This window comes from Erpetoichthys calabaricus, chromosome 1, assembly GCF_900747795.2.
Source record: "Erpetoichthys calabaricus chromosome 1, fErpCal1.3, whole genome shotgun sequence".
Classification (NCBI taxonomy): domain Eukaryota; kingdom Metazoa; phylum Chordata; class Cladistia; order Polypteriformes; family Polypteridae; genus Erpetoichthys; species Erpetoichthys calabaricus.
Genome location: NC_041394.2, coordinates 108,948,140 through 108,968,837, shown reverse-complemented (window position 1 = coordinate 108,968,837; position 20,698 = coordinate 108,948,140). Strand labels below are relative to the sequence as shown.

The 20,698-nt window shown below is 35.5% G+C and overlaps 1 protein-coding gene across 1 annotated transcript in view; it reads right to left on the bottom strand.

Annotated features, from left to right (window-relative positions):
- Positions 1-2,345: 2,345 nt before the first annotated feature.
- Positions 2,346-20,698, bottom strand: part of LOC114648210 (sodium- and chloride-dependent GABA transporter 1-like) — a 61,266-nt gene continuing 42,913 nt past the window's right edge. The window contains exons 8-15 of the mRNA XM_028797143.2: positions 20,394-20,497; positions 19,932-20,056; positions 16,098-16,210; positions 13,584-13,715; positions 9,743-9,845; positions 8,498-8,598; positions 3,622-3,789; positions 2,346-2,537 (exon numbers count right to left, since the gene is read on the bottom strand). Coding sequence (XP_028652976.1) covers positions 2,433-2,537; positions 3,622-3,789; positions 8,498-8,598; positions 9,743-9,845; positions 13,584-13,715; positions 16,098-16,210; positions 19,932-20,056; positions 20,394-20,497 — 951 coding nt within the window. The 3' untranslated portion in view covers positions 2,346-2,432. The remainder of the gene's footprint in view (positions 2,538-3,621; positions 3,790-8,497; positions 8,599-9,742; positions 9,846-13,583; positions 13,716-16,097; positions 16,211-19,931; positions 20,057-20,393; positions 20,498-20,698) is intronic.

The following is a 20,698-nucleotide window of genomic DNA, read 5'->3' as shown; positions in this document are numbered from 1 at the left end:
CAAAAAGGGCTACTAAACTCAAAGCAATGATGAAGGATCTAACATAGCATCCTAGATGGCCAAGTGCTTTCATGGTGTGATACCAGCTCTGTGTAAATCCACCACACATTATTTCAAGCAACACACCCTTTATTTACATGTATCACTTTATAGATGTCAGGTATTCATTTATCCCATAGGTTGTGAATCAAAAATATGCAGCAAGATTTACTTATAGCTTTCTTTATATTGTAATGTGCAATTGACATTCATTAATCATTGCAAATACAATAAAACTTTAGTCCATTTTGCTTATAAATTAACATTGTCCAAAGTTGTATTTAATTTCTAATATCACATGGTCTACATTAACCAATAACATGGCTGATATACAGAGACTCTGTTATTATTAGCCTCTAAAGGAATGCACTAATATAGAACATTTCCCCCCAAAAAACTTGAAGAAAATGGCATTTTTAAATATAAACATTTTCTGCCTTTATTAATTTAGTCATCCATTCATTTTTGGAGCTCCTTTTTCTAGTACCAATCCTAGAAAGACTGCACATAAGAGGACCAGCTGTCCACAGGACCCCAGACTACCATAGCACCCACTCCTACAGGATGACTTCTGAGTTGCCTATTAACATAATCTGCATATCTTCTCAGGTATATTTCTAAACTCCTTTTGATACATGACAGTGTTGTGTTTCTTGTAGGGGCTGTGTTACTTAATTATACTATTTATTTTTCATATGTGATTGCATTCCATGAGATGGTGGATGCTGCTTAAGACTATATATAAAAAAACAGTTATAATTTTTCATATATGAGAGAAAGCTGAAATATCCAAAGAGAGCAAAGCAAGAATGGGAAGAATTTGATTCTGAGGATTTAAAATGGCTGCCCTACAGTATTTGGAATGTTTTTATTATATTTTAAACGTAAAATATATAAAACTACAATTCCTGAACTGACATTCCATTAAGTATTGATTCATACCTGCATCTGTTGCAGCTACAATTGCTTAGCTCAGATACCTCACTACTGTAAAATTAACTAATTTGGCTTAGCAAATATACTGTATACAGTATATATATAGATAGATATAATAGAATAATTACAGCATATTTATGTAGTTGGAAGTATCATGAGTGGTTCCAGTTCCTTAACTATTTACAATAGGTTTCAATACCATGATAATAAGTAGAGAATTTATCAAGGATTTAGGAAGTAATATCATAACTACTGATCTGATGGTTTATCAGAATAATACTTCACATAACAGTCACAATCTGATTGTAAAGAGGATGGTGTCTATATAAAAAAAAAGTGAGTGTTCAAATGATTCAGATCCAGAAGACCCTACTGGTGGGCACAAAATTATTGCTTATTGGTGCAACATTCTAGCTGAAAAGCCAGCTGCTATTTTAATTCCACAGTAACCAAATAAATCATTTCTTTTTGGGAGAATTTTAACCCACTGTGCTTTACTCTTCTTTAGGCAAAAATGTTTCTGTTTCATTTGTCAATATACTCAGCAACAGAGATAATGTTGTCACTTGAAACTTTAAGCATCAGAGAAGAATGTGAATTATTATTTTAGTTTGGGGGAATATTTAGTGATCGAGAACTCTCATTGGGATGACGTAATGTTCAAAGCTGCTGGCTGACAGCTCCTGGTAATGAGGTCCAAACTGTGGCCTAGTCACTGTCTATATGGCACTTACCAGAGATATGGACTGATTGGATTTCTTCTGACATCCAAAATGTCTAGCTCAGGTATGAGTGTGTGTTTGTGTGTGCTTTAGATGGACTGGCAGCCCTTTTTGGGTTAGTTACTGCCTTGTTCTAAAGTGATTTTTCAATCCTGTCTGCTTCCAGTTCTTTAATGAAATAAGTGAATTTATGAAATGAATGGATGAATAATATATATAAAAATGATCACTTGCTATCAAGAGAGAAGCGTAAGTAAAGATCCCAACTGTGATCAAGAGTTAAAGCAGCCAAAAACAGTTACAAACTACTGCCCTAGTCAATACATTGGCAAGACATAAATTAATCTTACTGATTTGCCTATATAATATTATATTTTGTCCTTGTGCTTTCTGGTTTAGAAATATTGCATTTTTCTTCAATTATTTCAGTATCTTGATTTACAATAATGTATTTATTAAAAGAAAACATAAAAATAAATTAGTTATATAAAGATGTATGTTTCTAACAGCTGCGGTGGGTTGGCACCCCGCCCAGGATTGTTTCCTGCCTTGTGCCCTGTGTTGGCTGGGATTGGCTCCAGCAGACACCCGTGACCCTGTGTTCGGATTCAGCAGGTTAGAAAATGGATGGATGGATGGCTGTTTCTAACAGATGGTCTTATGACTTATTCCGTATGAAGTGTAATTTTCCTAAAATTCTTTTGTCTTTCCATTTCTTAAATTCTGTGCATTGTTTTACACAAGTGCATCATCTAAGCTCCCGGTTAAAGAAATGTTTGGCTTCAGTCCATTTTTCTGGATCTGCTCCTCATCTTTAGGACGGATCATCTTGTATAAGCGCTGAAAGCAGAAAATGAATAAATTGTCAAATGTTGTACAGATGAACTACCAGGAATGTCTTTCTTACACACTAAAAGATATAATTTGAGAATCCACTACAGATTACTATTTTTTTATTTTCAAAAGAAGCAATATAAATTTTATCTGAACTACCTGGCTCCAAATGGAAATTGCTAATGCTGCACACGATGAAAAAAACAGAATACTATTTTATGGACATTCAATGAAGTAAAAATATACATTAAAAAACCTATCTTCTCTAGTTCTTGAAATAAAAACACAAAGAATAAACACCTGTCCAAATACTGCCTGATTTCTGCTCAGATTCCATAGAACAATCTTCTCCCTTGAAATGTCCAAAGGTACACTCTTAAAAAGAATGGTTCTTTAATGGCATTGTATGTGAGTCTTTGCTGGTTTATGTGGTTCCTCATAGAACTACTTCTTGACCAAGAACCATTTCATTGTAGGATGAGTTTTTTGCATATGAAGTTGGTTCATTGTGCTTTGAAAAACTTCCTAATACTGTATGTAGAAGAAACCTGAAATATGAAATGTTGGTTACCTAGCAGGACACTAGCAGATCAAGAAAATCTGGGTTTAACCTCTGTTAGATATACAGTACATATGCACCAAGAGTCATTTTAAAATCATGACCCCTTGGTATTTCATAAATCTGTTACCATCTAGTCATAGTTATTTACTGTATGGAGCCTGTTCCAGATCTAAATAAATAAAGATTCTCTCTGGAACCTTCATGTGAATGGGTCTTTTTGGAATGAAAAATGGTTCCTTTATGGCGTTGCTCTGAAGAACCACTCTGGCACCTTTATTTTTAAGAGGGTAGCTCTCCTCTTGAGATTAGAGAACTTGATCTTATATTTTGTAAAGCCTGAGGCCCAAAGTTTTGTAGACACCCATTTATACATATACTTTGCAGACCCTTTCTTATCTCTTTAGGGCTTCCTTTCACCTTTGAAGAACCACATTGACATTACTTGTTTAAATTTGTTTTATGTAAAGTCACTGCTAATCTACATTGAGGACAATGCAACAAACAAAATGAAGTTTTATATCTTTCTACCTGTCTTATGCCTCCCTTGCTTGTGAAGAACAAGTAGATCATGTATCCTGGAATGAATACCATTGAAGATAAAGCCATAAACCAGCCAATTCCTTGGCCCCAGGTGGGGTACACATACTTGCCAAGGGTGAGAGGAGTCATCTCAATAGCACTGAAAAGAAAGACTCCCTAAAAAGATGAAATAAAAACAAACTGATTAATGTGACTTGTAGGAATTTGATTTTTACAATATTTTTTTTCTTATAACCTTTTTGAAATAATTGCACCTATCCCTATAGTTATTATGATATTAGGAACTCAATCTAAAGAAGAAAGTTTTAAAACTTATACCTCCTTTACCAGTATATATTATGTCTTGTATCCGACCTTGCCTTTAATCAAAAATAAACTCTGATCACGTCATTTCCTTTCTCATACCTTTATGGGATATTGCAGTTTGTTTGTTGATGATGCTCTTGTGACTTGTAGCCACACATTTATCATTTTCAAATCTAACCTAAGCAAAGTCACTTTCGACTTTCCTATCCCAACACTGGCAGAATTTCTCTGAGGTCAGTTAAACCCAAATTGCTGACTGCAGGAAATGGATGAGTGCAGAGGATAAATGTATTGTCTGCCTGGGCTTAATTTTCAGGGCCTTACAGGTGACTGAACAAACAGGTTCAAAAAAAGTTCCAACTCATCCTTAAATGGATTTATGCTATTCCATCTTCTGACTTCTTGTCACCTCTAGAACAGGAGCATGTTTGGCAGCCTGAGGACTGTTAATCGAGTGTTTTTTTATGTACAGTACTCTGTTCATGTTTACTCCCAATTTAACCAATAATACTGTACATTTATCCAACTATCTATTTTTTGAACTGTTTATCTAGTTCTGTGTCAAGGGAATGCCTAAAATCTCGGTCCAGTCAACTTCAGCGCACACTCATACTCACATATAATGGCCTTTAACAGTTGCTAATTAATCTAATATGCATCGTAGGGATGCAAAAAGAAAACGAGAATCTGTAGAAAAGCTCCCACAGGCTTCAACAAAATGTGCAAACTCCCCAAAGTAGTGGATGTGGTGTAGTAGCGCTAAACACTTTAACACTGAGCTGTACTGTCCTACAGTTATCCATACTTTTGAAAATCCCGCTGAACTCATTTTTCCAACAATGTGCAATTCCTTACAAATGATCTTCAAGCCGAACCTTTGAAGCAAACCTTTGTTAACTCAGATGGCACATTTCTACCCTTTCTGCTAAAACAGCACATCCCCAAATTAGTCAAAGCAGAAAATAGTAGTTATTTTACTTGTTCATCCATCCAATATTCCTTTTCTGCAGTTGACTTTTTCCATTAATAAGTTGCGATGACTAACACACACCCCTTCCTGGCACTATAAGGTGATTCAAAGACATAATGCTAGCTAGTCTTCTGTGCTCATCTTCTACTTTCATCATCTCTGAAGTCTTTTAACCATATTAACATACAAAAACAAAAATGGATTAGGCCTGTAGAGAAGATTTTAAAAGTGTCTTTTGCATTTACATATTAGCCTATACCAACCTGTGTTTCTCACATACAGATATTCTAGTCTGTCACATATATTTGATGATTGCCCCCTGTGAGACTTTTGAAAAAATATATTTTTTTAATGATAGATGTTATATATATTATATGATAGATATGGTTTGCCTCCACACATAAGAAAAAAATAATTTTTAAGTTTAGACAAGAGTAGTCACATAATATTTTACAAAATAAAAAGAGATCATGCAGCAGGTTTTCCTGATGGATGAATCATAAGCTACTTCAGAACATCAGGACATTTTGGCACCTTCACATTATATCTCAAAAGACGACATTGTGATGCAAACTGAGGTAAATTCACTGCTCCCTGAAGCAAAATTATCAGCATGGTAAAAGCGTCATCTTTAGAACCAATATGCCGCAATCTGTTGACATACTAAACTCCTTTGCCTCAGGGCTTTTGCATATATTAGCTGTTAAGGTAATCTGAAATATTGTACACCACTGTCTTATCGTCAGCTAATGTGTAAATTAGTAAGCATCTGTGCACTGTGTTTCAAAAATTCAGTCAATAACAGTGCTTGAAAGAAAGAAAGAAAGAAAGAAAGAAAGAAAGAAAGAAAGAAAGAAAGAAAGAAAGAAAGAAAGAAAGAAAGAAAGAAAGAAAGAAAGAAAGAAATGTAAAATAAAAATGAAGTATTTAAAAGTAGCAGTAGTTGATCCTTCCGTCATGAACCATGTGTTCATGTTAACAGAATTTCCCTGTTACTATCTGACAAAGGCAATTTGCAAAATAATTGCGCCCCTGCACTCTTAAAAATACTGGTTCTTTAATGGTACTATATGGTTCTTTACTGGGTTTTGTGGTTTCTTGTAGCTCCTTTGCTTGCTCAAGCACCATTTCCCATTCTGGGATGGGTTCTTTGCATATGAGTTGGTTCTTTGTGCTTTGAAAAACTTCCTAATATGTAGAAAAAAAAATTTTTGCAAAATATAGTACTGTAGATACTATAGCATCAAAGAAAAGATGACATTCAGCAAAATGACCTTATCATCAGTGTCTTTTGTTTCCTCAGTGTATAAAGGAAGCATAATTAGAGCTGTTCTACAATTTATATGGTTCTGGATGAGTCCTAACTAATGTTGATCAGCGAATTTCGGCAAAGCGTTATTCACAGTGAATTTGCTGTCGAATTTTTTACTGATATTTACCATAATGCTTTGCGAGGCCAGCGTGACATCCTCCAGATTTGTAACAGCCAACATTGATGGGATCACCCCCCCCCCCCCCCCCCCCCCGTTTATATAATGCTGATTATTTGTATTACAGACTCTGTGGGATGAGGTATCTGTTCTTGTAGACAAATGTGCAGGTTGATCTTCAAGCTCCATGTGAATTTAAGAGAGAGAAGTGTGTGCCCTATGCCTGCATAATAATTAGCCACATGTGTGGCAAGGAGCCTGACACACCCACCACCAAACACAGGAGATTATATGAAATAATAATAATAACAAAAAATTTATTACTATTTACATGATGTTACTATCTTTTTGATAGATGAAAAAGTACAAAACATCAGCACAGACAGTTTGGAGATCCTTCAGCGTGACTTCAAAAAATAGAATGAGCCAGCGGCTTCAATCATGACACACCAGTTTGAATTTTCTGCCTTAAAAAGACCTACATATTTTTTTGAGTTGTGACTACTATTTTAACATTTCCAATTTTTTTTTGAGAAAAAATATAATAGCGCATCTCTGGCTGTGTTCTTATCTTTTTGAACTCATGGAGGCACAGTGGTGCAGTGGTTGGCACTGCTGCTACACAGCTCAGGTCACCTTTTTGGTCACAGTAATCGGTCCATTATAGTTGGCAGACATTTCCCTAGGCCTCAGGGACACTTTAAAGATGATTGCACCATTAAATCCAGTCAAATCTAGTTCAGTTTATCCTTTCCCATTGACTTCAATGTGGTTCACCGAGTTCAGCAATATTCAAAATCACGCAAACACTTCTGTGATTCCTCCTAACTCAAGTTGAAGCGAACACCATGGAGTTCGCTCATTACTATTCCTAACCATATTTTGCGGCACATACTTTATTTGCTACAAGAATGTACATTCATCTTTTCTGAATGAAGTGATACTATAAGAGAAAAAGAAGACACCACATCACTAACTCAATAATCCTGCTTAATGATTTCTTAAACATATTTCAGGATTATAATTTAAAACTTTTACAGTTGGGCAAAGCTTCCTATTAAAGAACAGTAGGCATAATCTATAAAACATGTTTATAGGCCCATACCTCTGAATGTTACCAATGCACAAAAATCTGGAGTGGTCTCCCCTAGACTTTCTCGTTTACTCAGATATGGGGATTTAAGGAGTAAACCGCATGACAATGAATATATTTTTATGTTATGTACATTAAAGAACTACTAACAACAAATCAAATCTAATTAATTATACTGTATATTGAACAATTATTATAAAAGTAAAGTTAAATAAATTGTACTCTACAACTGCATGAATAAAAGGTAAAGTACCTCTTACTAGTTAACTGAAATCACCCAAAAGTTGACAGAAATCTACGTTTTGTACCTAATACTTGTATGCAAAATTTGGTTGACCTAAGTGAAAGTGTTCTCAAGTTATCATGTTTACATACACATTCACAAAGACAGACACACAGACATAATTCCAAAAATGGTATTTTTGGACTAAGGGAGGTATAAAATGTTGAGATTATCAAAATCTTGAAATGGCATGTTTGGAGGATTCCAATACTTTCTCTACACTTTGTGTATGAGAAAGTAAAAAAGACCTTTATGTTGTGTTCCGGCTGGAGGTATGTCCACATTATTATTATGTCAAATAATGGAGTTTTGTTTGAAATCAAATTCTTACATTAACCTTTTCTGATATGGACATTGCTACCATTAATTGTGGACCTTAAGTGCTTACAGACATTCATTGTGGCTAATCCAATAGAACACAGACAACTGATTTACTCTTAGTATGCATGGAAACATTGATATGGAATTAAATAATTAACAGCTTTGAGGATCTTGAATCATTGTAAATCAAACATATAATTAGTAAAACAAAACCTGCATTAGTGCAAAACAATGCTGTTTTAAACAGTTTCTGAATGAAATTTTCTGACTTTTTTTTACACTTCTGTCAAGCATGTAGATTTACTAAAACATTTGTTTCAAGGGTGATATATGTTTAAAGGTATATGTCATAAACTATTGCATTGATGGAAGATGAGGTATAATCAAACAGTGAGTAAAGCCTAAAAAAGAACCGTCCAATTACTTCAGCAACTGAAATTTAGTTCCAAAAGACATCTTACCAAGCAGACCATGGGAGTGAAATATTTCCAACACAGTTTCCACCAGCTGCATGGCTTGTAGCCAATCATTTCTTCAATGTTATTATAAAATCGATTAACCCCTTAATAAAGCAAGAATAGGGATATAGTATTGGTTAGATTGTTATAGTTGTTTTGAAAACAATACATTTTGGCACAATAATGTATATGGAAGTAAATTGGCAGTTTGGTTTTTGAGTATGTGTAAGCTAAGTAACCAATGACAGAACTCTAGTAACTGTATGAAAGACTGAAGAGAAAACTTATCAAACTATTTCAAACACATATAATGAAATTGTGAAGTTATGCAGGTGTGCTCACAATTTTTAACCAAATTGGTCAAAACGTAGTTGATGTTCTACAAAGACTGACATGCTTTCTTTGCAAATATGACACACTGTTTCATCCCTGAAAAAAGTCCATTTGCTCTGTCAATTATCCCTAAATTGGCACTTTCCACTCTTCCACCATCTTCTATTCCACTGCAATTATTTTTAGTTAAGAAATGCTAAACAACAAATGAACTGCATTATAAAAACTCTGAAAAGTAGTTTATGAATATGAAACCTTAAAAGACAATATTTTAATCCAAACAAAAGATCTTAGAAAGGTGCATTTTGCCCCACAAGGCACAGTTTTGGCACCTTGCCTTAAAGTGTGCCTGAAAACACATACAGCATGTTATGTCGCAATTCACTGTAGTCCTTGCATTTTCCCAGAAATTGAAAAATTCTACTACTAGTACAAGAATGCACTTTGTGACATGGGGGTACAAGTTGTGCTCAAGCCATTGACATATTTTACCGTAAAAAAGTAGGGTACACCAAATATGAGAAAACATATAAAGCTGATCTGTGGCAGAATAAACAAGATACAGATAATTACGTGTAGATGATTGATGAGCCATTAATCATAATAACAAATATGAAGACAGATCACACTTTTACTATGATGACCCACATTTTTAAATACATTTTTCATAGCGGGTATTTAAAATTTAAATCTGCTTATTTGGTTGAAATGTTCAAAATGCGGTCATTCATTACAGTGGTGAGTTAAACGTTTGCTCATTCTAAAGTTATTTAAAGTAAATTTATGTGAAAATTTGCCCACCCTCCCTACTGTATGTATTATATTTAATAATGTGTTCTTGAGTTTTGGGTTTTGTTGTGAACTCATAATAGAATTAGATAATCTCAGAAGAGAACTTTGAAGAAATGTACCCACCGTAACACCAAGAAATGGAAATAGTTTCAAAGAAAACAAGGAACAAAAGGCACATCCCACTGGCGGAGTAGTAATCAAACAACTTGAAAACATACAGACCACCCTGGTAGTAAAAACATAACAGAAGAATGGCAAAAATATTAGCATGTCACTCTGTAAACTATAATGATCATCAACAAAAATATTTATGGCAAAATGAAATTTAAGAAACAGTTAAGATATAGTTACTACAGAAGTGATTTTTTTATTAGAGATAATTTTGAGATTACTGATATAAACAAAGAAGTTAGATTCTGTAATGTATGTCAGGTACATTTCTGTGTGATGTATTCTTAACTTTTGCTTCAAATACAGAAAATATTTAATAGGAAACTACAATATTTTGAACTAGTGATGCAATATACCTTACAACTGTAAATAAACCAAACCAAAAAACCTTATTTATCATATATACACAGCACAAAGTTATGTGTTTATTTCAGATATCCCTAAGGCATGCGGGTTTGATGGACCAGCATCTCTAATTACCTCAAAATAACTAAGTGTGAATGTGTATGAGAACATTGCCATACACCCAAACCTTAGTCGCAACCTAAGGCTTATATATTTACTATAATTTTTTTTATAGCTGCCAAAGAAATAGGGACTTACTACAGTAGAACTACCTTGCATTAGTTGATTTAGTTAATGTGCTAATCTTACAATAAACTATATTATTATTGCTTTTTCTAATTTGACTGATAAGGACTCGTCAAGCAGCAAATAATTAATGACAGTGGTTGTATTGTTAGAGGATATGGAAAAACATTTCCAAATCACAATTATTCCCTTTGCAAATAGAGTTAAATGGCAGAAAAGTAATATATCCACTACCAAGGGAGATTTTTTCATCCTTTCTGCTGCAATGAAAAAAATTAAAACGCCTTATGTTACCCTGGAGTTTTTTGGGTACAGGGATATTCTAGAAATAGATGACAGTGTAATGCTAGATATTATAGCTCTCCCAGATGTCCAAAGTGATATTACCCAGCTAATAAAAAACAGAATTCTGTAAAGGCTTCTATGATATTACTATCAAAACAAAGGCTGTGCAATAAATAACACTAATTCAAATAATAATAGTAATAAATGCATATTGCATGATTTTGATAGAAATACATATTTAAGATGGCCATTAGTGCTATTTCCCACTTACCAGATAGAACATTTGATGTGATTATTTTACATAGACGTTGTAATGGCTCTCATTCTCCAACAGACATACATAAAAGGTACGGATGATGTATCTTGTACTTGTGGTGTTATTCTAATATTTGCATTCTATTTACAACAAATTTATTTTCTGCGCTTTTTTGTTTCCATCATAGAGCTAGAAGTAAGTTTGCTGTCTCTCCTTGTGCACACCCCAGCTCAAATATCAAGTTGCAATAGATTTACAATGGCCAAACCTGTAGAATCCACCAAAATGTTTAAAGAAGCACATTAGTCCCTGTTGCTGAAAGTCTCGATTGGTTGAATAATTCCATGTTTTTAAAACTCATCATATACTACTTGCATTTTTAAACCCAAAGATATCTCCCCAACTTCAGCGTTTTCTTTTCTTTTACTCAGTCTGTGTGTTGGAAAATCAACATGAGTGAATCAAGGGATGAACTTTCCTATCCAATAATGGTTTATGCTTTGCACTCAATACTGCTGGATAAATCAGGGCTCCATATCACCCTGTATTGGATGAGTGGATTTAAAAAAATGATTAGATGAATGGGGTTTTTAAATACTTTAGGGACATTTTGTAATTTACTGCCATCATAAATACTTGCCATTTATTCTATTTAATTTATTTAAAATAAAGCTGCAGCCAATAAATAGTACATACACTTTACTTTTCCTACCTACTGCATATAAGTTTAGCAAACAGATTTCATGGGTAATTGACCAATCTGGATAAACTCTGAAAAAGAGAAACACTAAAGAGATAATGTGAAGATAATGACTATACCACAGATGCATGTGGATATGGCAAGGTCAAAATTTCAACTTCTAGTTATAAGTGGATCTACATGTTGGACATTCTTGAAAATAATTTGACCACTTTCTCAATGATGTTTGTCTATCTGGGTGTTTGTGATATGAGCCTGTATGGTGTTCATTTTAGAACACTGTCATTTCTCACTCCTTACGTCAACAAGTAACGGCATTAATCTGTATCATGTATAGATTCATTTGTCACTTCTTACTAGTCACTCATCACTACTCACTTTTCACTCATCATGCATAACTTGTCACTACTTGGTTTTCACACATCATGCATCACTCATCACTTTTCATGTCAAGAATAAGGATTGAGACAGTGTTTCTTCTTTAAGCAGACTGCCAAGGGACTTAGCCATTTAAGAACAGCAAAACCCACACGAGTGCAAACAGAGTTCTAGTTTGGTAACCTCGAAGGAAAAGAAAGACCATTCCTAACCCCAGAAATAATTCCAAGACTTGCCCAGAGTTATCCCCTTGAGAGGGCCTAAGGCTGACTCATAGTCAACAGCACATTAAGTCAGGAACAAAGTTGGGCTGAAGGCTCATAAGGCAGCTGGAAGAGTTGACATGTTTGAAGAGAGAGCAAATAAGGAAGATTGGTTTTGTTCACAGGAAACAATTGTCCATACATATGATGAAATATATAGTGTATTTTCTTGTGTCTTTTATAAAAACTGTCTTGATTTTTTTACTGTAACGTTTTAGACACGGACAGCTATTATTTCTTTTTAAAAAGCTACAAGATTTAGCTTGTTTTGCCGTTCACTTTTATTTGGTAATTTATGTTCTAACCCTGGATGTCATAGTGGTGCAGTGGTAGCACTGCTGCCTCACAAAAAGGAGACCATGGTTCATGTCTCAGGTACTCCCTGCTTGGGGTTTGCATGTTCTCACTGTGTCCACATGAGTTTTTCCCAGCTGCTCCAGTTTCCTCCCATAGTCCAAAGACAGGAAGGTTAGATGAATTGGTGTTGCTAAACTGCCCCTGATGTGTGTGTTTCTTCACCCTGCGATGCTTGCTGAAATGGGCTTCTGCTCTGGATAAGTGGGCTTTGAAAATGGATGGATGGATTGATTTTTCAAACTTGCTCGTTAAAATTAAAGCAGCCTGGACCATAAAGTTGCAACAAACCATCAAAGGGCATAGTCACCCATATATGGCATCTACACTTAACTTTAGGCCAGTTTAGCATGACTAATCAACCTAACGTTCATATGTTTATGAGTCATTAATGTTTGATCCCAAGAGTCTGGGGATGTGAGGTAGCAGTATTAACCACTAAGGTATCACGTGACATCTCATAATTTAAATTTATATTAAATGTATAAAAAAAAAATCTATAAACAGGGAGTAGATTTGCTTAAATGGAAAAACAGTATTTAGTCAAAAGATGTAATTCTTACAGCACAACTGTGCTTTAGAATGGTAGAAGAATGGTGTTCTTATAAAGGCATACAGTAATGAATTAACAGCTTTTTTTCTCAGCTGTTTCAAAACTATTTTTGCACAACAAACACAGTGTATTTTCATGTTATCTAGTTTATGTAATTTAAAACATGAAATAGATTAAACTCATCTTGTTCACCAAGGCATTCTTAATATAAGCTGTATTTAAAGAAGTTTCTGCTAGACTCCATAAGCTTTAATATTTATTTTTTGTCTTTTAAAGAAATAAGATTAGAAAGTAAGGGTTCATGAAAATATACAAATGTTAACAGTAAAATATAAATAAAAACAGAAAAATAAGATAACATGACAATCACAGCATTTTTATTACCTGCAAAAAACTGCCATTAGTTTACCTACCTGTGTAATATTTGAGAAGCCAATTACATAAGAAACAGCACACACTACAGCAATGAATATTTTTTTTCTCTTCCTTAATATCTCTGGATATTCGTCCATGAGGGCTGTAACAAAGCCTTCAACCGTGCAGAACTGAAACACAAACATGAAATTGCAGTGGGTGCTTTTTTAACATTTATTCATTGCACCTGACTCATGTCCCAATAGCCAACGGCTCAAGTTAACATTTCCGCCTTCTTGTAATAACCCTTAATGAATAAAACATTAAATGTCTAAACAACGTGCAGTTCTTTGGAGACACCAATTACAATTTCAAGCCAGCTGATATGCAAATGGGCTTTCAGCTACCATTTCTGAAATTAGATTTTTCTTTCTCTATAGCTAAACCAACCTTAACTCCTTTTTCTGTTAACAATAATCACTTGTTCTCTGTAACAGGCAGGGCATTTTTCTGCTGTCATCAATTGTTATCTTGCATTTTGTCGAATTTGTGTATCTTCACTAATAATTAAGTCTGCCTTGCCTTGTGATGTACCAAACACTTACTCAATAACCTTTCTCCTCTCAGGTATGAACAAATTCTCATGTGACATATGCAAAATATTACAGCCTTATTTAACCCTATCAGAGTTTAATGCACGTCAAATAATTATAACAGACTAGAGCAATGGTTTATTTAATGTCTGACACAGACTACAAGATTTTTTAATCATGCCAATACTGAAAATATGAGAGAGCCTATGCATACAGATTTTATTCTCTTGTCATTTTGTTTGCCTTTAGTTATTAAAAGACACACACTTAAAGATTATGTCTAAAAAGATGATTTACACTCGGGATCACACCGAACTTCTCATGAACAAAACAAAAAAAAACATGATGGATGATAATCAAGTTCAACTGGCTGCTATAGCTTATGAGCTATTTTGCAGTAAAAAAGTAAAAAAAATAGAAAAAATGTGGAGGAATTCACTTATCTTGGCATGGTTTACATATTTGGTACACTGGCTATTAGTCTTTTGCCTGTGATGCATTGCATATAAATAAGCATGCCGTTACACACTGATAATAGTTTAATATTGGTGTTTAATATTGATGATTTGAAACTGAGATATCTCCAACTTGTTTGTTAGTAAATCAGGGAAGTAAATATTACTTTAAGTAACAGGTAAATTATGTAATCACTACATACCTCACATTACTGGATTATCTGACATTATGCAACTTCTAGTTGGAAGGGATGTCAAAGTTAATGACAGCATTTGTGGATCCTTTCCCCAGAGGATATCGGATTATACGACTAGTTATCACAGGGAATGGTAAATTACAAAAATGTATGATGACTTTCAAGTTTCCAAAGGATCGTGAGCTTGTTGCATTCTGATAGCTGATAACATGCTGTCTGCCAGCGCTGGTGCTGCATACAGGCTTTTCAGGTACAGTATAGCGAGTTCTGCCACAATTATGCCCCATTTTTGTTTTTCCATTCTACCATGGTATGACAAAAATGAGACATTTGACAGATGAGCCTGGCTTCTGTTTGCACCGTCTAAACACCAATGTCCCTTATTTCTCATGCCTGCATTGTATGCATTGTATTTCTGGGTGAGTGTTCATTGGTGGAGCTTGCCTCTGTCACTTAAGACAAAATCAGACCTCTTTGATTTAGTTGGGGCGAGTCACAGACAAGTCACTGGGGATGTTAAACTTTATGAATGGGAGCTGCCCCTGACTTGCTAAAGCTTTGTAAATAAAGTTCATAGTGTGACAGAGCCTGAAAACCTGTCTGAAACTGGAGCATCTTTTGCTTTTGGTGTTCTCTTATTCATAGCACCTGATTCATTTTAGTAGTCAGAAGAGCTAAACCTGCCCCAGAACTGGACTAATTATCCTATAATTTGTACCTAGTCTTAGGTAGCAAGCATGAAAGTCAGCTGTTTTGATTGTTTTACAGGGTTAGCTATTTAAAAAAATGTATGTGTTTGAAATCAGGTTGCTGCTCTCCTCTTCTAAGGGGAAGATTGTTTTCCTCAGTTTCCATGGGATGCAAATAAGTATCATCCACTTCAGTATTGCTTCTATGTTAATAAATGAAAGCATTTTCCACCATAAAAGGAAACGATGCACACAGCTGTGGTGAAGCAATCCAGGCTTTATGATTTTTTTACAAAGATTAAATGATGCAATAGTACATGCAGAACCATTCAGTTCTTGATCCTTCATGTTTGATCTGTTGTTTTTTTTATTTCACATCCATAGCTTATTCAATTCAGGTTTTAAAGTTCCCTGATGTACTAATGTCTACCACAATATTTGAAAACTTGTTATATGCTTCTGTCATTTTCTGTGTACAGAAGTACCTTATATATTTGTATGAAATTTATTCGCAACGAGTTTCCATTTGTATCCCTGTGCTCTTGTTGAAGAAACATTTTATGTTTGCAAGAGACTGAATTTTCCCATTTGCCATCACATAAAGTGCACACTTTCCTCCTCATCTACTAAATATCTTACCTGGCTATCTAATCCCAACATCATTAGCATAGAAAAGAAAAGAATAGACCACAACGAGGACATGGGCAGCTGAGTGACAGCTTGTGGATAGGCAAGGAATGCCAAACCAGGACCTGACCAGAAAAAAGAAATTTGTTAAGAATCAGGGTAAGCAGGAAAATATTTTTAAAATCACACCAAATGCAGATATTAGTTGTGTTTAATGACTTTTGAATACAGAGCTAAGTCAATGGGCTTAATTAAAAGTAGTAAAACGGAGCAAGGGTTAACTAACTGCGCTAACATCTGTTCTCCCTCTTCTACAAAACACCAGAAGGAAAACCTGCATAAAGTCAAACCCCAATCAGACTGTACATCTGATTACAGTTCCCACCCTGATCCTGACCTCACCTCCACCTCCAATCTTTTGCACACACCTCTTCCTCCTCTTCATCTATAAAGTGAGCACATTCCTTTCCTCAGTCTGTCATGTTTGGACACAGTCATTTATGATTACTCAGTTGGTTCACTTCTCACTGAGAATTTATTTTGAATATACGGGATGGATCCCCAAACCTTTATCTTTGTTTTTTTACACAGGGTTAGTTAAAAAAATTCTAAATGAGTTTAACTCTGGTTAGTCTTCAAATTACACACTTGTGGTTTACATTGAGTAATAAGAAAACTGTCTGAGCTTCATATGTTTTGCGAGTGGTTACGTTTTTCTCTTTTCTGCTGCCAGCCAGCACAGTGAAATGGCAATACTTAAAAGATAAGTGGATATACCAATAATTACTGCTTCATCTTTAAGTGAGTCCATTTAATGGTCTTGGAACAATGCTGAAAGCATACAGAAATCACGTTTAAAAGTTTGGCAAATTAACTGCCTTTTCTTTGGTTATGTCCACTCTACTACGTGGCATTTTTAAATGAAAACAATCTAGTGATCCACACTAGTGTTTTCACATTGCTTGCAAAAGTATCTCCATTCACAGTGAAATGGCCAAAAATGCATTTGACATAGACATTCACCTACACTAAGGCATGCGTGCATCAGTGGGAAAATCCTTGAAGAGATGGTAATGCCACATGCCACAGGATTTATCGCAAAACTGTAGCAACCAGTAAATTATTTGCCCTTTGCATGTGTATACAGCACTCAAGCTGTATAAAACACAACTTAGATGCAGACAGGTAAGCAACACAAGTGCCATGGAAAGCAACTCCTTTGTGTCTACTATGCTTTAATATGTTTTTCTTCATAGAAAGGTCGACCAATCAGGGACTGAGACATTCTAATGAGCAGGATCCAATCAGGGAAGGCATACATAATAAGCACAAAGGAATCAGTGTGCAATTAGAGTCTCTGTTTTCAAAACTTTAAATTTTCATTCATCTTCACCGAAACACTGAGTCTGAATATACAGCTCTTGGACAGCATTTCAAAAGTCTCTGTTTTCGGTGTTAAAAACGTGGGGCTAGTGTGGACGAAAGGTGATAATAGAGGCTAATGTCTGCATTTTTAAATGAAGAAGTACTAATTTAGATGTAGCCTTAAACATGATATTACTACTCACATATGTTTAGTCTGATTACAGAGACTTTTAGAGAAATTGAAAACGTAATCAATACATGCAACTTTATAAATTCTCAAACATATAAATTACAGAGGCTAAGGAATATGAAACATTTTAGATAAGCTCTATAGCATAGGAAAATTCTCGTAATCCCCTAAAGTAGTATTCAATGTTTTTTCTGTTCATTTACAATATCAAGTTTAATAAAACTCTTCATTTTTTCCCAAAGTGAGCTGATTTATGTATGGAGATAGTTAGACCTATCATTGATTGAAATTAGATTTAAAAATTACAGTTATGTAGTGGTTAATGTTACTACCATATACTGTAGCTCTAATATCAAATCCCTCACCCAGCCTCTCTGTATAGTTTCATGTTCTCCTTTTGTATGTATATGTGTGGATTTTTTTTTTGGATACTCAGGCTTTCTTCCCATATCCTACTAATGTGCCTGTTAGGTTTGTTAAGAATTCCAAGTTGGTCTAAAGTGGGTGTGTAGTTGAGTGGGCCCCCAAAAGGACTGGTACTCAACACCAGAGTTGTTCCAGCTTTGCATTCAATGCTACAGGAGTAGGTTGTACCTATGCTGTGAACAAAATTATACTATTTGGATCTGAGAATATAAAATGTTATAATATTTAGAGCATTTTCATCCATACAAGGCCTCAAGGCTCTCATAAAACAATTCTCAATGTTCTCTGAAACATACACCGACTTAGTCTGCAATACACATAGTTGCCTTTAAACAACAGAGATTCTGGTGACAAATCAAAAAAATAAAACTAAGAAATGGATGTGGGGTAGCATTTTGCCTGCTAATTCAAGTTAAAAGTGGCACGATGGTGTACTTTCAGCACTTCTATCTCTTAGCTCTAAGGATCAGAATTGGATTCCAGGTCAAGTCATTGTCTGTTGTGGCACGTGGCTGGGGGTGGTACCCAGCCGGGACGCCCAAGAGGACCAGAGGAGGGCTTACGCCTCCTCCAGACCATGAGGGTGCGACTGCCCTGGTGGCTTTGGGGACCACGGGTACAGAGCTTTGAAGCTCAACCCTGTAGGGGCCTGTGGTCACCACCAGGGGGCGCCCTGATGCCTTTGGAGCCCTGGCCCTCAGCACTTCCACCACACCCGGAAGTGCTGGGAGGAAGAGGATCGGGGACAACCCGGAGTGTTTCTGGGTGCGCAGCCAGCACTTCCGTCACACTGGGGAGTGCCGGCGGAAGATTGTCAGGAGGCACCTGGAGCACATCCGGGTGACTATAAAAGGGGCCACCTCCCTCCATTCGATGGCTGGAGTCAGGAGTGTAGCAGGACAGAGCTCAGAAGAGAGGAGTGGAGGCAGACCTGAAGAGAGGCAGAGTGAAACAGGCCTGGACTTTGGGAGAGTTTGTGGGTTATTTGCACTTATTATTGTAAATATTAGTTGTAAAATAAACGTGTGGTGGTGCTTAATACGATGTCTACCTGACTGTGTCTGGGGCTCGTTCCACACTGTGTACTGTTTACACAATCTATCCATGCCTGTACAGCTTCTATATATTCATGTAGACATGTGTATAAGGATGACATTGGTCCAGTATGAAAGAGTTTGTGTGATTAAGCTTGAAGATTATATCCTGCACAAGGTTGCTTCTTCAGTTGCTGCAAGATAATAGGCTGGAGGACTGCAAGTGATGTAATAGAAACACATCCATAATTTGCTCCTCCCTTGTTTGTGAACTCAAGCTTCCCTTAATCTTAAATTGATAAAAGAGGGTTTTGAAAATGGATAGATGTAATTCAAAAGTAAAAATAATTGGCTGGAGGGCTGATAAAGTTGTTGCTGTAAAGTTATCATAACACACTGTTCCACCATGAGAAACATTCCCCTTCTAAATAGGTTGTTCTTTAGCAGTGCTACCTAAAGATTGCAAGGCCAGAACAAAATCACTGAGACGATTTCTAGCAGTCATCAATATTTTTTAAGTAATAAAGAAACAGAAATTCCACAATCAGAATATGACATTTACTTGGTAGCTAGTCAGGGCCGGATTTTCCTATAGGCTAACTAGGCTTCAGCCTAGGGCCTCAAGATCAAGAGGGGACTACATTCAAATTGTTAGCAAAATTTTATTATCTCTCATGTAATTTACAAACTTAAAAATGGAAGGTGAAAGGGCCTCATAAGTGGAATAGCATAGGGCCTCTTTTCATATAAATCCGGCCCTGCAGCTAGTAACTAAGTTAGTCCATTTTCTCCTCCAATCGTTTATGGAAAGAAACTCAACATACGCCATACCTGAGGCTGCCAACTCCTGAATGGGTTTCTTTGTAATCTGAGACATGAATCCAATGATGGAGAAAATAACAAAACCTGCAAACATACTAGTACTAGAGTTTATACAGCAAACAATGATTGAGTCCCTGCAAAATAAAGAAACAAGTTAATGTCTAATTTGATAAAGAATAAGAAATCAAATGTCATTAACCTCTTTGACCTTTTTTGCTATCATTTTACAGGGCATTTGACACAGTGGATAATTAGGACTTCAAATAGTTTAGCATAATTCAACTATATTTTCCATTATAACTAATTTAAAAACTCAAAAAACAGACAGACAGACAGTCAGACAGATACTGTAGATAGATAGATAGATAGATAGATAGATAGATAGATAGATAGATAGATAGATAGATAGAAGTTGTGGGTTGTATCCCAGAGTTTCATTGATAGACCAGTTGGCCCCTTCATCATACCTACTTGTAGACATTATTATGGAAGGGGTTATAGCTTCCAAGGGCAATTAGTGAACCCAAACCCAAGCCATATGAAAAGAAGATCTGAGTTGCTGCATCCAACCAAACCTTTTTTGGAAGAAAGGGGACATAGAGATAAGAGAACAAGTAGTAAAATGGAGGAAACTAAATGAAAAAAGATAGAAGGACTGAAAGAAATGAAAGATAAAAGAATTAAGCACCTTTATACAACTTAACAAGACTTGGAAAAACTGATAATACAAAAACCATCAATGTAATTATAATTCATATGGGAACAAATAATGCCCA